A 19,314-nucleotide genomic window follows, 5' to 3' on the forward strand; every position below is an offset into this window, starting at 1 on the left:
AGATATCTTGAAATCCTTAATTTCTAGAATTAACGTTGGCGAGCCCATTACATAGTCCACCACACTGGCCCCTTTTTTGCTGTTCCAACAAGTGAAAGTATCCACTCCCGGCCATCTTAATAGGCCATTGAATATAGCCAATCCATGAGCACTTCCCAAAGCTAGCAGATGGGATCCATATGCTGTCAATGCCTTATCTTGAGATGTCCGGGCAAGCCCTAGTTCATCCAAAGCCAATTCCTTAAACGTTTCATGTTCAATATCATAAAAGGAAGACTGCTCACTTCCTATTCAAGCATTAAAGTCTCCCACTAGTAGTATGTCCCCAATACTTGCATATCTCATAATATCTTCATGTAGTACCTCAAATGGTGATCCCTCCCCAATAGCAAATGTTGAAGAGGCAGGTGGAAAGTAGCATACCGCAACATATAGATCCCTTGGGTGCCCTATCCTTAGCCTTACCCACATGTATCTAGCATGCACATCTCGTGACACCACATGAATCATGTCTTGAAGGCTCTCACGATAAAGAATAGCCACCCCTCTTGATCCCTTGGTTCCTCCTGGTCTACGGGGTTGAGGTCTATATATGCTCTCTCATTTGTATCCCACAACATCCGGTAATCTAGAATTTGTACACTGATGTGTCTCTATATACATAGCCATATCTATCCCACGAAAAGTGTCCTCAAAATAACGTGTATCGAGTCTCATTCAACCATTACAATTCCAAAGGGACATCTTTAACGTCTCATAGGCCTTGTATCGTCTTTGTGACCTCCATTCTTCTGCGATGATTACTCTGGCATCTCTATACATAGCATACTTGCCTTCTTTACATGCCTCCAACACTTTTGGCATGCAAGCCCTTCTGTCCTCTAATTGTGTGGGTGTGAGATCCTCATCGAGGTAAATCTTTTCACCCTTCAAAGCCTTTCTTTTTTATAAGAAGGCCCTTTTGCTATCCATGTCCCCAAATTTCGGCATGAGGATCTGACCTCTTTTGGCCATTTGGATCACCTATCCTCCAAGCATCCATAATGCATGTCTCGTCTGCACCCATCTTAGCACAAAGTGTTTTAGCGTCCTCTTGGGGGTTTCCTTTTTTAGTCCACCCCACCACACGTACACGCAATGCACGGAGTTTCCTCTTTACTTCCTCCTCTAATGTTGCATTCATTATTTCTACTTTGTTTTGAGGCACCCCTTTGTTTCTTCTAACTACCTCGATCCACTGTGTATTTTCATTCACTGTTTGCTGAACATTTTCTACTTTCTTTTGAGCTCCCTCTACCACATTCACCCATGTGTGCATGTCTTTTTTTAAACTTTCCACCTCTTTCTTTAATTCTAGTGCATCTGGCATTGTTGTTTGTGCATCCATCATTGACTTGTATATCACTAATTCATTCTTACATGACTCTAACTGCCTTTTTGAGTTCAGCAATCTCCATGACCTTGGTTGCTATGCGTGCATTTGTATCAGATTTCAATGCATCCATATTTGCTTTCCAAGCGTCCCTTACCTTGTTCAAATTATCTATCATATCCATTTGCAAGTTAGCCTTGATTTCTTTATATTTTGCATCATCCCAGCCATTAGAGCATGATTTCCTATTTGGTTCTACAACATTACTTAGTTCTTCCCTGAATGTCTCCTGCAATTTTCAATATACATATTTTTGCTTTGTGTCCATGTCATTCGTGACTTTTTGTTGCATGTTGCCACACACCCTCATGCACGCATTCAAGTTTGCATCCATTTTAGCATTCAAAATTCCTTTCCCCATGTTTCATGAATCACATTCATGTCACTTGTCACCTTGTCAAACATTGGCATACATATTGCTGCAATCTCAGCTCTTATGAGGGCTTTCATGTCATCCAAACCATTTGTTGCAGTCAACCTTTGCATCTTTGTCCATCGCTTGGCACTTGTGGGAGTGGCATTTTCACAAGCTCTCCTTCTGTTTTGTCTATAGTAGAACTTTTTGTCCTTAGTGGGGATCTTGCACCACCCTTCTGATGCAATCCCTCTTGTGGTTGGCCCAATTGGTTGTGTATCAAGTTCAGTCTCATGTCCACTAGTTTCTTTGTTAGTAGTCTCTGCCATCTCACAGTTTAGGACAGCCACTCAGTGTGCTTGCATTGACCCTGCAAACCCTCCTTAGACAACTCCCAATACACAGCGACTTCCAGGGTAGCCAGAGTCTCCCTATGTAGAGACGTGACTCTGTAGGACAATGATTGTTTCTCTGCGCAGAGACGTGCCCCTGCAGAGCAACGCCTTCATGTGAGCACTCACGTCAATGTTGTCAAAGCTCCCGCACTGCACGTCAACACCCGTCTCATGCCAGCATCCAGTCGGGTAGAGAGAGTAACGTCCACTGAGAGAGAGGGGGAGAGAAAACAATAGGGAGAGGGTGGGGAGAAGAGAGAGGGATATATATATATATATATATATATATATGGAGGAAGGGAGAGAGGGAGAAAGCAAGGAAGCAATGAATTGAGAGAGAGAAGTTTAGTGATGGAAAATGAAAAGATGAAGATGCACCATGCAATGAAGAAGAAGGAATACCAAATTCATTCTAATTTTGAAAGATATACTTGGCTTTTTCTTATAATCACCTCCGCATGTGTTAACATACAAGAATTGGTCCTCAAGAGATCCTTTGTCGTAGTCAATAGGATGCACTCTTTCTTTCTTATGATTTCTACCAACATATGGCAAAGTAGAAGTAAAAGCAGGATGAGTCCGAACTAGAGTGGATGGAACAGGATGGAAATAGGGTACATGCTCCAGATCTCCTTCTATAGGGGGGCTATTCATGATGGAGGTCTCGACGGCCATGCAACATCATCAAACCAATGTGCAACATTTAAAGAGAAAAAATTATGTATATCTTCATTAAGTGTTGTTGAAGGGCAATCCTTCCATCAAGCTCCTCGATCTTCTTTTGTATATAAGCCATGATTACTTGATATTCCTCATGAGTGAGTTAATATAGCTTAGTTTCTCCCATCTAGTTAGAGGTATCTCCACCCATGTCGAAACCTTGTGGGGTGAGCTACTCAACCCACTCTTGCTCTGTTCTTGGCACAAATGGTTTTGGAAATTGAATCGGTGTCAATGTGTTCAAAGTCATCTTCCATCTGTGATTTCTATTTCTAAAGATGAGCTCTCTGATCTAGGGCCTAGGTTTCTTCAACAATGAGTACCTAGCTTTGATACCATGTAAAGAAATACTAGACAACAAAAAATAAACCCAATTGTATGACAAACGCAAAGACTGATATAGAAACATAGTTAGGGTTAGGGTAACTTAGAGACAATGAACACAATGAATAATGAAATGAATGAATTTGAATAGAATACAATGCTCAATGCAGAAACACACCATGCAATGATGGATATCAAACCTCGAACTCTCGCGTCTCAAGGACCGGGACAAAGATAATGAGCTAGAGAGTGTTTCCTACTTTGACGGATTTCAAAATGCAGCAGGCAACCTCCAAAGGTGTCTAGCAGCAGCAAACGCAGCTCAAGTGTGGCTGAATCAGTGGCAAATGGGCTAAATTAGGGTAGAATCAACAGCATGCATATGTGATGATGACATGGCAGCGCTAGCAGTGTTAAAAACAGCAAAACGTGGAGCTAGCAAGTGACGCCAGCATCAATTGCAGGCTGCTTGGCAGTAAACGCGATCCAAAATATTCCTGCATGTAAAGAATGCTTTTTTCACAACATGAAGCGTGCATGCTTCATAAGGACATTCAAAGGGGCAGTAGTCCTAGGTAGGAGTGGGAGGAAGTAAGTGAGCATTGGCAGCATGATGGCATGTGCAACTTTGAGATGCACATGGAAGGGCCAAGCTTGGGATTTCCAATAGACAAATTTCACCTCTCTCTTTCATGAAATCCAACCCAACAAAACTTTGGGCTGAACATCCACCTCCTAGGGATACCCCAGATATCTGACAATATTGCCATGAGATATGATCAACCCCTACCATCCCATGGATGGAAGGTCAAGTTCAGTGCAACTGACAAGAGAGGACCTTCGCAACATTGACATGAAGACTAGAAGCATAAGCAAGGAGGTCTCAAACATCCAATGTCTTATAAAGATTGTCCCTTTCTACATTAAGGATCATGAAGGTGTCATTGGTCAAAGATTGAGCAATAAAATGTTGTCCAAAAGGAAGGGACAAACTAGATAGCTCCCCAATGGCCACCATATGAGATAACATAGTAAGGAACAAATGTGTTGCCAAGGCAAAAAACAAAGGACTCAAAGGGCAGCCACCATTTAACATCGATCAAGAGAATGCATCAACACTGATCATGTAGATCAACTGGGGCATACATGGCCCAAATACCATAACATGCATAAGTTTTGCAATGAAGGACCAATCTAGATAATCAACTGCCTTTTCCAAGTCTAGCTGCAATATCACCACTTTTTAATTAGAATGCTTGACATAGTCAATCCCCATCTATAAATTTAGTACATTATGCAATATGTTCCTATCCTTGATGAAGCCATGCTAGTTGGGGTGCAAAATGTCTAGGAGGCACTTGTGGAGGTCATTAGCCAAGACTTTAGAGAAGATTTTATACACGTGACCCCATTAGAGAGATGCGTCTCCAATGTTTCAACATGAAGGGAGAAGGCACTTTTGAAACCAATTTAATGACTCTCTCCTTCCATGATGTTGGCATAAATCCTATTTCCCAAAGTTGCTAGCACATGGCGATCAAGGGTTTCACCAAAATAGTGACATAAGTGTCAAAAAACTCACTATTGAGGCCATCCCAACCAAGACTTTTATCCATGGGTAAATGCAATAATACATCCATCACCTCATCCTCATGGATGTCACTTTCCAAGGCATCATGGATGTCGAGTCAAACATGATCCTTGACCAAGTGATAAAAAGCCGCACAAGTGTCAGAGATTTGTACAAAAGGGATATGAGCCAAGCCAAGAATATCTAAAAATTAGTTTCGGCACATTTGAACAATAGTCTGTGGATACGTAACCATGTTGCCCTGCGGATTCTAGAGTCTAACCATATTCTCCCCCACAGGGGAAGGGTGCAATCCCCGAAAGAATTTATGGGTCTAGCAGGAGACATCTTGCAAATTTCAGACAAAGTTTTGAGTTTCGCTTGTTGGTAAGATTTTTACTGTAATTGTTGAATAAGGTCACAGCCAATCTTGTTGCCAATGAGGGCAGAAACGCATCATCTAGTGACTCAAGAAGCAATGAACAAATGAATGCTAAAAGTTCTTCTACTGCTCGTCGACATTATCTACAAAGGGATGCATCATGAATACCATATTGTCAAGCACCCTACTGCATAGTACTAATTAGTTGCTCAAAGGATCGATTGCCACTCGTTGGAAAGTCTAACAAAAAGTAATCAACTATCCCATGTAGCCATTAAAAACTGGGTGTTTCAAATAAGAGGAATTAAAGCACAAAACAAGCTTTTCCAAGAATTGTGCAAAAGGTGCAACAAATTGTGTCTAATTGGGAAGGAAAATGATTTGATCAAACATATTGATTCAAGACTTGCATATCCAAGATCTCTAGCAAAGATCATCATTGTGCATGACATACAAGCAATCCAATCTAGACCATGTAGCAGAATATTGCACCGAATGAAATGTGAATCCCAATTCCAATAAATGCAGCCAAGACCAAAGGTCTTATTGAAGAATATTGAAGGCACTCCTCTACTTCTCCAGATTAACAGGGAGAGGGTGCTTCCCTCTTACTTCTCCTTCCAGTTTGAGAGGGGGTGGTTTACTTCTCTTGATTGTCACAATGATGATGTTTACAGCTTTTTACTTTTAGACGTTCATTTATTATGTATTATCTATTATGGACATTTGTAACTTCATCTGTACTGTCAAGATAACTTGATTGTAAAAGGGCACTTGGGCAAGTGAACAATGTTGGGTTTGACTCATGCCTACACTCATAGAGGAGTGTCGGTGCTTCATCGTAAGAGACTGGGGCACTTTTTACTCGCCTTATGAGAGGTTTTTCCCCCTAGTTACATTATCTTCTATTTTATGTGCTTATGTTACACACGTCGGTCACTTATCGTGTTTTACACCTTTCAGGTTCATTAACAACCCTAAGGTTTAAGGGTTGTACTTTGTACTTTCATTAGACTCTTGGCAATTATATTGGGAGTCATGGTGTGTCTTCACTCTCTCACTCTTCAGTGTCAACTGTGTACTCTCAGCTTTGCTTCGATCCTCCATATCTCACATTTGGTACTAGAGCTTAGGCTTTGTACGATCCATCTCTTCAAGCTTGTCAGCCTCTGTCTTGAGTTGTCGCCCTTCTGTAGCTGCTGGTCCCAGCTGTAGCCCCGCCATCAACTGACACAGCTCACACCATGAGAGTCGGCTCAGCCCCCCCTAGATCCTCCTACGGTACCAGCAGTCAGGTGGCACTAGTGCCAATGCTTTCTATCATGCGCCCTGCACAGCCCTATGCGCCGCCTGCCCTAGCGTCTCCTGTCCCAACGCCACCTTCTGACCAGCATCACTACCCACAATGCTTGTGCCGGTCCTCCTCGCCACTGCTTGTACATGCTTCGCCTATTGTCCACCACCTGTCAACTATGCTCTGGTTCACCCTCTACCAACTCAGCATTAGAGGTAACAGAGACACATTTTTCTTATTAAAAATTTTGGATTTGAGCAAGGGGCTTTTTTCCTAGGTAGTCTTGGATACACTTATTGCAAAGATTTATTGAGAAGCGAGCCAGAAAATTTGGGCCTTTTTGGTTTTAAGCAGACATTCGCACATGTACTATAGGTTCAGTCTGAAATAGATTGTAATTGTGCATTTTGGACAGCAAAATTTTGGGCCTTTTGCATTGGTTGTGTTGCTGAGCACTATTTGTGCATTGGACAGCATGTACATTGGATAATTTTGACAGTGTGACACAAATTTGTCAATTACAGCGTGGTGCATGCTGTAATTTCTGGAAATTTCCAGATTTCCAAGTTGTTCCAACTTTAGCTCTTGCTTTTGTGTTCTTTGAAAGAGTGACATTTGCTATGGCCAATCAGGGACAAAGTGATGTATTCACATATGTATCTAAGGAGAATAGATTGGACGGCAATAATTATTCTCTCTGGTCTTTTATGATGAAGAATGTGTTAGTTGCAAAAAATCTTTGGGATTATATTAGTGGTGAGGAAGTCCGTCCTGGAGTTGTGGTTCCTGCAACACCTCCCACAGTAGGACGTGGTCAAAGGCACGCTCTAGCTAAGCCACTTCCCCAAAGATCAGCAACACAAAAGACTTGAGACACATGGGATGCTCAATTATTGTCACTGATTGCATTGGCAGTTCAATGGTCTATAATCTTGCACATGCAACTTCTTCACGCGAAGCATAGCTTAGACTTGGGCATATATTTGCTTGAAAAAATGAGACACACATCTCTTTCTTAAAGAAAAAGCTTGAGAATGTGAAGATGGATGAAGGTGATGCTATGTAGGATCATCTTAACAAAATTCAAGACTTATGTGAGTAGTAATGAATGTAGATGAATATTATTCTAATACACAGTTGATCTCTACTACTATAAATTCCTTGTTGCCTACTTATTTGGCCTTTCACACGGCTTTAGATCTCACTATGAGAATTTCTCCAGAGTCACCCTTCTTCAGTTCGTTTGTTTGCTCCTAGAAAAAGAGCAAACAAGTAAGGACAGTGGAGTGGATGTTATAGCCTCTGAACAGGATTTTATGGCGAGGTGGAAGGGTAAGGATAACCAATCTAAAAATGCTCAATAGAGTTCTCAAAGTTCAGGTATTTCACAGAGTAGCAAGAAATAGGGGGGGTACATAAGCCAAGAAGAGCAAGTGCCACTATTGTAAAAAGCCAAGTCATTACATCACGGAATGTAAAAAGCGCATTGCCAAGGAGGAGTCGTGGATGTCTATTTTCGATGCACCTTCTATTGCTACAGAGTCTGCATCTTTTGTTGTAGACCATGACTATTATTTTTACTCTTACAGTTCTGACTCTTCTTGGGTTGATAGAGCATTTAGCTCTACTAAGGATGCTTGCACTTGGTTCTTTGATAGTGGTGCTTCTAAGCACATTACATCCCGCAAGGATTTGTTTCCCTCTATTATTGCAGCTCCTGTTGGCAAGTCTGTGTAGTATACCGACAATGCATCTTACCCTATTAGAGGTGTTGAGGAGATTGTCTTGAAAGACATTGATGGCTCTACTCTCCATTTATAGGATGCATTATATGTGCTAGGAATAAAAAGAATTAATTGTCCATTTCTTCTTTAGCAAAGTGTGGTATGCAGGTCACATTGGATGATGACAAATGTATGGTCAGGGATAAATTGGTTTTAACTGGCACATTATGCCATGGACTCTATGAGTTAGATGTCTATTCGATTGATCAATCAGTCTATTTAGCTTCTGTTGAGCTAAAATATGCATTACTTGCTGATTAGCCTCTTAAACAGCCCCAAAACACACTAAAAATGATCTTTTAGAGTAAAACCCTAAAACGGGGAGCAGTTCGAGAGAGTTCAGTGGAAACCCTAAAACGGGAAGCGGTTTGAGAAAGTTTAGTGGAAACCCTAATTTTTGGGGCGCCCTTCCACCTCTATAAATTGATAGGCTGCCCCCATTCAGTCATCATCCTTGTTTGCAGGTTACACCAGCCCACACACCCTCTGCTGTTATTGGCGCCCAGTTTTCAGCCTACAGCCTGCCTCCAACTACTTTCCAGCCATCATTGACTGCAGTCACATCATCTTCAGCCTGTCCATTGCTGTAGGTGACAGCTCTCAGCTGTTGGCGACTACTCCAAACTGTCCCAGACTGCTGTTCAACCTATTGTCCATCATCTCCAGGGTCAGCCAGCCTACGTTTTCAGCATTGCAGGCCCTAACACTCTCAGACACTCTTTCAACCTACTGTTTATAGTAGACTGTGCACAGTTTCCAGCCCCCGATCGGTGGTACACTGTTACGTTTACTAGTTTCTAGCCTCCAGACTGTTGTGTTTTGGTGACCAGCCTGCTGTCATTCACTATTCAGCACTCCTACACTCCGATTGGTGGTCACTGACTTGGGATCCGTCTTCGGTGGATGTCACACTCCAACATTGCTCTGCCCTTGAGCACACTATACACTCTTACATTCATTTACAGCATTCATTCACTTGAGAGTTGTGTTCTCTCTCTCCCTTCTTGTATTTGTGTTTGAGTTTTGAGTTTTGCGTTTAGGGTTTTCTTTGTGTCTGTGTTTGTGTCTGTGTCTTTGTGTTTCTGTCGTGGTCGTACACTTTGTGTGTCCTCAGTGCAAACGCTAGCAGTCTCATTAACAACTTCTACTTTTGCTCTTGCTATGTCACAGGCAGAGTTATAGCGTGCTCGCATAGGGCACGTCAACTATGGCAGTTTGGTGGTTATGCAATGTACTCAGATGCTAGATGGCTTACCTCTCTTGGAGACACCTCTTGAGCATATTCGTAAGGGATGCATTTTGGAAAAAATGCATCAATTCTCGTTTCCTCGTGATGTTGCTTTTAAGGCAATAGTCAGATTATAGATCGTGCATTCGGATGTATGTGGGCGTATGCAGACTGAGCCATTGGGTGGATGCTATTATTTCATCCCCTTCATTGATTACTTTACTCATTTTTGTTGGGTCTACTCATTAGTGAAAAAGCCAAAGGTGTATGATACATTTTTGGCTTTTTTTGCACTTGTTGAAAATTAATCTGGCTGCAGGATTAAGACTCTCCGCTCGGACCAAGGGGGGGAATACATGTCTTCCTTGCTGAATAATTTTTGAAGTAGAAAGGCATTGTCCATCAATATACTATTGCATATACTTCACAGCGGAATGGAGTTGCAAAAAGGAAGAAATAGTCACTCATGGAGATGGCTAGATGTATGCAAAAAGCTAAGAGTTTGCTACATGGCTTTTGGATAAAAGCAGTTATGTGTACTTGTCATGTTTTGAACAGGTGCCCTACCAAGGCATTAAAAAATGTCACACCTTTTGAGGCTTGGAACAACCGGAAACCTTCAGTTGGCCACTTGGGTACTTTTGGGTGTCTTGCATATGCTCATATTCCCAAAGTACTTTTGAGGCTTGGAATGGCTGAAAACCTTCAGTTGGTCACTTTTGTACTTATGGGTGTCTTGTGTATGCTCATATTTCCTAAGTACTAAGAAAGAAGTGGGACAAGGCTGTCAAATGCATTTTAGTAGGGTACAGCAATGAGAGCAAAGGATATAGACTATATGATCTTGTTTCCAAGAAAGTCTTTGCAGTATGAATGTGATTTTTGATGAAAAATTAGAATTATCCCTTGCTGGTTTTGATACATATCAAGCTGCAAATGATGTGTTTGAAGTGCCCCAGTGTCCTACCGCAGATCACCGACACTCCTCTATTAGCATAGACATGAGTCAAACCCAACACTCCTTTCATGATCTCAATGCATTTGATCCACCTATTCCCAAGGCCTCTACCATATTAAAATCCTCAATGATCATGCAAGGATCAACCCAAAGTAGAGACCAAGTGAGAGTAGTCCAAAACATGCCTCTCCAATTGTCCACTAGGGGAATAAATGATCAACAATCTGATAAGTCTCATGTACCCTCATGGAGACCACCCTCGATTTAGAGTAGAAAACCCTCCCAAACTATAGCTACTCTCCTCTCATGATGTAGATGCATTTTCCCCTCTTGTCCTCCAAGGCCTCTACCATATTAAAATCCTCGTTGACTATCCAATTATCGACCCAAGGTGGAGACTAAGTAAGAGCAATCCAAAACTCGCCTCTTCCACTATCCAAGAGGGGCATAAATGATCAACAATATGATAAGTGCCTCATGTACAGTTAATCAAAACCTATAAGGCCCTCCTCCACCCTTAAAGCCAAGTGAAGCTCCACCCTGCAACTACTTCTCACCACATTGGGAGATCCTCTCTTCCAAGAGGTGATGCTCTTGTAGCATAGGAAATTTGATTGGTCCTCCAACCAATGCTCCATGAAGATCCTATCTCATGAGTCATGAGGCTCCAACCTTGATAGAACAACTACCAAAACCTCAAATGTTCCATGCGAAGATCCTCATGGGAGCACCTAAGTCTCTTGCATCAGTGTGGCTCCACAGCTCATGCCTGTCTCCTCTATCACCTGGTATAAAATCTAACATGTTTCCTTTCTGCAATCTCCACAGCCTCATAAAAAGAAGGGAAATTAGTGGAGGCTAGGGAATGATCTGAAGCTGTTTCTAGCTCCTTGCTGTATCCCATTATCTGATGGGGAATATGTAGACCCAGCTCATCCTTTTTCTTCAGAAGGGGAATGCCTCCCCCTTGCTGAGCTCCTGGGACTCCAGACACTAGCAAACTGGTATCTGTGACAGCAATTGGTGCATCTAGCACTGCTGTAGGAGACTGAGGTGGAGGGTAAGTGGGCTGAAGTGGCTCAGTTTGATAGCCTAGGAGAAGGAGGTGCAACTGCAGCTGTCAATGTCAGCAATGGTCCTAAAGGTACTGGTGTGACTTGCACTAGTGCTGCTGAGTGGGGTGATAGGTAAGGAAGTCCTCAGTCACTGATGGTCTAGGAGAGAAGGAAATGCACACAGATATCTCGGCTGCCACTGATGCCAGTGGTGCAGTGATTTTGGCGTTAGACAGCCAGGAAAATGGCAGATGGCTGCGGCGATTCAGCCCTGCAGGGACAGGCAGTTCGGTGCTCTTTCAGGACAAACTTTTAATGAGGGAAATACTTGCCTTCACTATCTAAATTTGTGCCTATAGTCCTCGTTCGATAGTGTTGGTCACACCTACGCTTACAAAGGAGCGTCGGTTTTACTCTCCTTACGAGAGGTTTTTTCCCCCAAATTTATTCTCTTTTATTTTATGTGCCTGTGTTACACAGCTTGGGCACTTATTGTGTTTTACACCTTTCGGGTGCGAACACACTCTAGCAACCCTAAGGTTTAAGGGTTGTACTTTGTACTTGCAGCTTACACTCTTTGATTATTGCATTGGGTGTTGTGCTTGTGTGAGTAAATGCAGTGGAAGACTTAAAATGTAGAGACAAAAATCCTATGGGCCCGACTCTAAGAGTGCGAATTGAATGCTAGACTGACCTAGGGTATCCGAAAGTGCCTAGAGACATGCTTGTCTAAGAAGGTGGCCACCATTGCGTACGTCTAGTAGTAGGGCTCTGCCAAGGGAACGCTTGACGAGGTGGGGAGGAAGGTGAAATAGATGCATGAAGTGCAACGGGATCGGAACTTAAAGACCAATCAACCAATCCTTCAGGAGTAGCAAAGGATGGCCGCTGAGGCTGTCCGGGTGCCACATCACTCTCACATACTCTCTTCTCTGTCAACTATACTCTCAACTGAACTTGAGCTGTGCACTCTCTCCCCTCTCACATTTGGTATTAGAGCAGCCACCTCTCAGCTGTCCTCAGCTCGAAGTCCCAGCTTCTCGGCATTCAACTCCAAGTGCTAGCTACACAACGTTTAGCCCCATCAGCAACTCAGCTCATCAATCTGCCTGCGCCCACCCCACCAGGCAGGGTCATCACCTGCACCTGCCACTCCAACACTTGCAGAGCCGCCCCCTATCCAGCGCCAACAGTGCCACCCCCTATCTGTCTCCAGCAGGCGCCGCCAACCTGCTGCCGGCCTCCTGCGCTAGTTCCCAATGCTGCCTCCAGCAGCACCCACCACCTGGAACGCTGCCCGCCTGGTCCTATGCACCGCTGCCCACCTCCAGTTTACCTCCAGCCACACCCGTCACTCCAGGGGGGTTTATTGGGTTTGACTCACGCTACGCTCACAAAGGAGTGTCAGTGATCCTCGGTAGGACACTGGGGCACTTTTTACTCTCCTTATGAGGGGTGTTTTTCCCCCAGATTTATTCTCTTTTATTTTATGTGCCTGTATTACACGGTTTGGGTACTTGTCGTGTTTTACACCTTTGTACTTGCATCTTACACTCTTTGATTATTGCATTGGGTGTCATGCTATCACTCTCTTCACTGCCAACTGTACTCTCAGCTGAGTTTGAGCTTCAATCTCTGTGCACTCTCTCCCCTCTCACAAATAGTGTTTTGTTGAGACTTGGTAATTCAACAACATTGAGGTCGGAAACCAACCAGCATCTGCTTGAATCCAAGACCAAAAAATCAGTTACTGCATTTCTTGTCTGCATTTCATTGGACATGTTACTGCAGAGTGTTAATCATGTGTATGTCACATCACTGGGGTTCTCAGTGTCAAAAACCCAATGTGTCGTTTGCTGAGGTTAGTATACGGACTGGCACAAACTTATTGATGTTTGATAGTGGGGTCTCATTCTTGGTGAGAGAAGGTATTCTGGTCACAGAAAGCATGGCCATAGTAATAAATACACCAGGCTAGATTGTGTGGCATGAACTTGTTTATCTGGAAATGGGGTCTCATTCTTGGTGAGTCAATGGCATGGTAGTTACAAACATCATGGCTGAAGTAATAGATGTGCCAGACTAGATTTTTCAAATAAGTGGGTTCAGGAAGTCAGAGGGGGAGTGATATGGCTGAAATGTGAAGGCGGAAGGATGCCGGTGCTGAGCAGAGAAGAGGCGAGAGGATGCAGGCAGCTGGGGCAAACTGGGCAAAGCGAGAAGTTGAAGGCTGCTTGAGTGACACCAACAGGGTCAGGGCAAGGGCTGGGAGGAGTAGGCAGTGGGAGGTTGCAGGATGGCCGTGGAAAGACCGGAATGGGTTTGAGTATAGGTCTAGAAAGATCCATCAGAAATGAACTCTAATACAAGAACTGAGTAAATGGCCAGTCTGTTATGTGTAAACACTTGAAAGCAATAAGATATGGCATGGTTTACAGATAGTATCATGTCTGCAAAAGGTATCATACTGTTCAGAATTTATCTTCTTCATTTAAATGTATTGATTTGCTTAAAATGAATATGGTTCAAGAATATTCTAGGTGACATAGTGATATTTCAGGCAAGACAACTTTCTGCTGCTTTGTTTTTGTCATCACTGTAGAAACTCAGAAGTGTTGTGCATGCAGAAAGTTCCTTGGGAGCCTATGCTGAGAAGTCCAGCTGTATGGGCTATGATTTACACGCACTTTTGTGGAAATTGGGGCCATTATTGCAATTTGGCATGGCTTCCTTCCTATTTCAGGTCTGCGCAAAATTAATGGTCTTCACAGATTTTGACAGAAATTGCAAATTCCATGAATAAGATCTTCAATTGAATATCTGAAGAATTGCCTATCACATTGGTTGATTGGTTTTACTTTTAAATTTTGCTAAGGACGTTTATGCTAGAAATGAGGAACTACACCCTTAAATAATGCCTAGAATTAAATGATCAATAATTCCTCAAATTCACAATTGAGATGTCCATGAACACTTGTATAGAGTTGAGTAGCCAAAGAAGCTCCCTAGGTGTCATGTGTAGATTAATGTGTGACTGTTTCTGTGCCAATTTTAGGCTAAAAATAATGAAGCCATCCACTGCATATAAAAGCATGGATCAAGATAGTGTAAATGAGTCAATGTAGAGTGTGAGGAAGCCAGGCAAACTATACACACACACACACTCACACCACCCCCCCCCCCCCCCCCCCCCACACACCTAAGACCTATAGTTTGAGAAGTAGAAGATAAGAACATGAAAAAAAAGAATTAGTTTGCCTCCATCTCTTTGTGTAAATGAGAGAGTGAAAAAGAGAGCTTCTAGTATGTTTCAATAGTGAGAGAGAGAACCATAGCACAAAGGAGCACATATCCCCCATATTTTGACATGGTATCAGAGCATGACAAGCAAAAAAGAAGCTTCATAAATTGCAAAATATTTAGAAGACAAGCAAAGCATAGGTACAATACCATTTCTTTGAGGTTTCTTGTTTGAGTAAGGCTACATGTACAAGTTTAGTCAGTCTCAGATTGAGACGACATTTAGTTATCACAACGAGGGTATTAAATTTTGCAAATAGGCCACCGCTATTTTTTTGAACATCTAAGATCATTTCTTCTTCTATTTTTCACATGCAAGATTTCTGCAAGACATTTCTAGAGATTTTGGAGAATGCACATTTTGACTAGTTTTGCAAATTGTATAAGCTTTGTACATTATTGGATGTTATAAATTGTGGGATTACAATGTGTATATTAACACAAATTCAGGATTCTAGGTGTGTTTGGAATTTCTGTGCATGTATAGAACTCAAATTAAAAGGGTGATCGAGTTGTTGCATACAAATGGGTTAGAACAACTGCAACGTCAACATAGACGAGTCGGATAAAAGTAACTGTCAGCCATGGAAGTTCAAGTCTCAAGATGAGGAGTTTTTTGAATGGTAAATGGTTGTGGGATATGTGAATGGAGATGAGAAAGAGTGGATGATCCTTGACAATCCAATAGAAGAACAGCAAAAGGCATGGAACGACTAGAATGAGAAAGGCAAAATGTCATATTCTTAATATCTGCAAATGTATCTAATGGGGTGATTGGACACATATAGGACCTAACTACTGTAAAAGAAGTGTGGGACACTTTAGAAAAGTTGTACAATATCAATACAAATGCATAGAACATTCAACTCAAGTATGAGTTGATTAATACAAATGAATAATTGAGTATGTGCTGAAAATCAAAGAGATTGTAGATACACTAGGCTCTGATGGTGTATTTGTTGAAGATGATGATTCGGTTTCTACTATGTTGAATTGGTTGAATGATGAGAATTGAAAGAGTTTTGCCACTTTTATTTATGTATGTGAAAGTGTTTCGAGATTTTGGAGATCGAATCTCCCTCTTGATTACTGAGGAAATGAGGATGTAGGGAAACAGTCGAGGAAAAAGAAGAGGTGCAGGAGAACAAGCACAAGGTTTCTACTTAGATTTAGGTAGAGGCATGGGGAGATCTTAAACGCGATGATGTGATATAGGAAGAGGAGGTGGTTATCAGCAGTATAACCAAAATCAGTAAATTTTGGAATATGGAGGTCATGATAGAGGTAGAGGAGATACAATGGAAAGGGGAGCCATGGAGGCTGAGGTGGATGGCAATTTAAAAAAGCAATAACGTTGCATGTTGTTGAAATTGTGGAAAGTCTAGTCATCTTTCATACGAGTGTTATCATAGACGAGGTAGAAATCATGAACTTATGTAGCATGATAGTTATGCATCTACTTCTAAAAGAGATGATGAGTGTGTCTGCACATGATGAGTGCTACGTCACAAAATGCAGAGAATGGTGATGTATGATATGTGGACTTAAGTGCATCAAATCACATGGCATATCATAAAAATTGATTTAATGAGATACATGTACCAAGAATCAGCCTACGTGCAAGGGATGATTCAGTCCATCCTGTTGTACATGTTGGGAAAGTTCTCTTTTCAATGCATAATGAAAAGACAAAATATATGGCTAATGTGTTGCATGTGCTAACAATTACAAAGAATCTTGTTTCTATTGGTCAAAATGTTGACCAAGATTGCAAGCAAAGTTGAACCAGCATGGTTGCTTTGTTGAGGACATTTAAGATAAATGTAGATTGGTTGCGAAAGAAAAAAGAGTTGAAATAATGTTTACATTAGATGTACATATGCCTACAAAAAGTCTCACAATCTATGCAAGTGGCAATGAAGTCATTGTAGACATGGATATTTGGAATAAACACTTTAGTCATGTAAATGCATAAAAGCTGAAAAAGATACAATCGCAGAGTATTGTTACAAGTACCAAATTTCAAGGTATCATGAAATGTGGAAAGTGTGTAGTGCAATATCAATTTGGAAATCAATCAAGGCATTCATTTCCACAGGAACAAAATGTCCCCAACGGGCCTCTTGATTTGATGCATTCCAATGTATGTGGGTTCACTAGGCTAGCTTCTCTTGCATGATGTCATCATTATGTGACATTTATTGATGACTATAGAAGAAAATTATAGGTGTATTTCATGAATTTAAAAAATAAAGTATTGAAAAACATTTGCATAGTCCATTATTTTATTGAATTTGTTTCCTTTGTAATTAAAAGATATCTAGGAAAGTGCAATCGATCACTTCTTTTATCGGCCAACATTACAAAGAGATACGTACAACTACATTGAGGTTTGTCTAGCATATCAAAAATCTAAGTATGACAAGCAAAAGACTCCAAAATTGCTACAATCTCTTCCTTTGCTTGATGCTCCAAGGGAATCTATCATAATCAATTTCATCTCACGTATTACAAGAACAGCTCAAGATCATGATATGATTTATATCATAATTGATAGATTCAATAAGCAATCACATTTTATTCCATGTCATAAAACATTGAAATACTTACAAGATGCAAGACTTTTCATTCAACATATCTTCAGACTACATGATATGCATTTTGAAATCCCCTTGAATAGAGATTGCAAATTCACAACTTTTGATTGTTGCTCTCAGCTTGATTGATTGCAACTAAGTCCATCTCAACGGAACTTCAGTTGAGCAAGAATACATTCCTCAGGATGTCTCAAGGGCAAGGGGTTTTCCCATTTCCAACCCTTAGGTTGTCTCCATTTCTTTTGTGTCTATGGCTGTGATCTTCTAAATAATTGTCATATTTGGCTTTAAGAACTTGTTTTTCTCCTTTTCTTAAAATGCTAAGTCTTGAAAATAAAATAACATTATAATTGCCAAGCATACTATGTTGTTGAGGGCATTTACAAGGTGAATACTTATCTAATGACTTTGGCAAGATTTTAGATGAGTATAATGTAAGGAGGGGATCCATATATAGGTACATGCCATAATGAAATGGAGGTGCAAAAAGGAAAAATATATATATTGCATAAATTGTATGTGTGTGTGTTTGGGGGTTGGGGGGCGGGGGGGGGTTGTTCGGGCGGGGGGAAAGAAGAGATGTTTGTTGGGTTTGCCTATCTTCAATCCTCAAGTTGTCTCCATTTCTTTTGTGTCCATGACTATAATTCTCTAAATAATTGTCATATTCAGCTTTGAGTATTTATTTTCTCCTTTTCTTGGAATGCTAAGTCTAGAAAATAACGAAATATTGGGATCATTTAGATGGTGAATATTTCTCTAATGACTTTGGCAAACTTTTGGATGAGCTTGGTATTAAGAGGCATCTATAGACACCCCCTACAGCAAAATGAAGTCACAAAAAGAAAAAACAGGCAAATTGCCTGATAAGTGAGTAGATTCACAAGTGTTACTGAGTTAAGGCTGTACACATAGCATCTTATAATGAGCAAAACCCCTCTCTAGTCATTCATGAAATGACATTTAAGGAAAAATATATAGGTAGAATACCTAATTTGTCACAATTTTTTAAGTATTTAGATTTATTTTATATATACACAAACCTGGATGAACTGAGAACCAATATGGATTCAAAAGCTGAAAACTGTATTTGCATTGGCTACTCCCTTGAGTAGGAGAGTATCATTGTGTTAGCTCTTCTACATGTGAGGTCAGAGTGAGCATAAAAGTTGTTTTATGAGATAAGTAGTTGGTATGGCAAAAAGAAAAGTGTGACTCTTGATGTAGGAAAACAAGATGTTGCTGCAAAAGAAGTGAAACCAGCCTTCCTTCTTGGAGAAGGTGGTAATTCCCTGATTAAGTACTTAATTACAGCAATCAACAAATAAACATAAATTGAAATGCACAATTTACCTTAATAATCTTGTACAATAGACACCTGGTTGGCCCCAAAACTAGTGCCCCTTTAGGTATTTCTTTAACTTTAATTGCTAATGAATTGAGTACAAGTTGAGATTTCACAATCTCCTTTGCTGATCCAAAAGCCCCTTGTTGTACATACAATCAACAAGCAATTTAGACCGATTGCCCCTTGATTTTCACCCAAGAATTGCACAAATGGAACCACCAACTAGCCAAATGTTACCCCAATTCACAATGGATGGCTTGGCATTTGAAATCCCTATCAATTTCACGAATTTCAAGTATTGATTTCAATGTACGATGTCTTCTTCTATTGGCACAGGTCCCAAGGTGGTTGCTAAACCCTAATTTTTGCAAAAATTTAGGGCTGAGATCTCTCTGCTATCCACCAAATTTGGTTGAAATTTGCTCAAAATGGCTAAGAAATACTGAGATCTCTTAAGAATGGGTTGGAAAAGGTGAAAGAAAGCCAAGATGAGAGAGAAATCTGATTTTCTTTGTGAGAAAACCATAAATTCTGCCTATTGCCTGCTCCAGCCTGCATTTAATGCAATCACC

General features: G+C 41.1%; 1 protein-coding gene across 2 annotated transcripts in view; it reads left to right on the forward strand.

Annotated features, from left to right (window-relative positions):
- PHT4;5 (phosphate transporter 4;5) overlaps nucleotides 1-19,314 on the forward strand; it is a 191,989-nt gene that overhangs the window by 119,951 nt on the left and 52,724 nt on the right. For both annotated transcript variants that reach the window (XM_087664168.1, XM_087664169.1), the window contains exon 9: nucleotides 14,125-14,240. In XM_087664168.1, coding sequence (XP_087520294.1) covers nucleotides 14,125-14,240 — 116 coding nt within the window. The remainder of the gene's footprint in view (nucleotides 1-14,124; nucleotides 14,241-19,314) is intronic.

Source organism: Lygodium microphyllum, chromosome 23 (assembly GCF_053477565.2).
Source record: "Lygodium microphyllum isolate KBCC chromosome 23, Lygodium_microphyllum_v1.1.10, whole genome shotgun sequence".
NCBI classification, from domain to species: domain Eukaryota; kingdom Viridiplantae; phylum Streptophyta; class Polypodiopsida; order Schizaeales; family Lygodiaceae; genus Lygodium; species Lygodium microphyllum.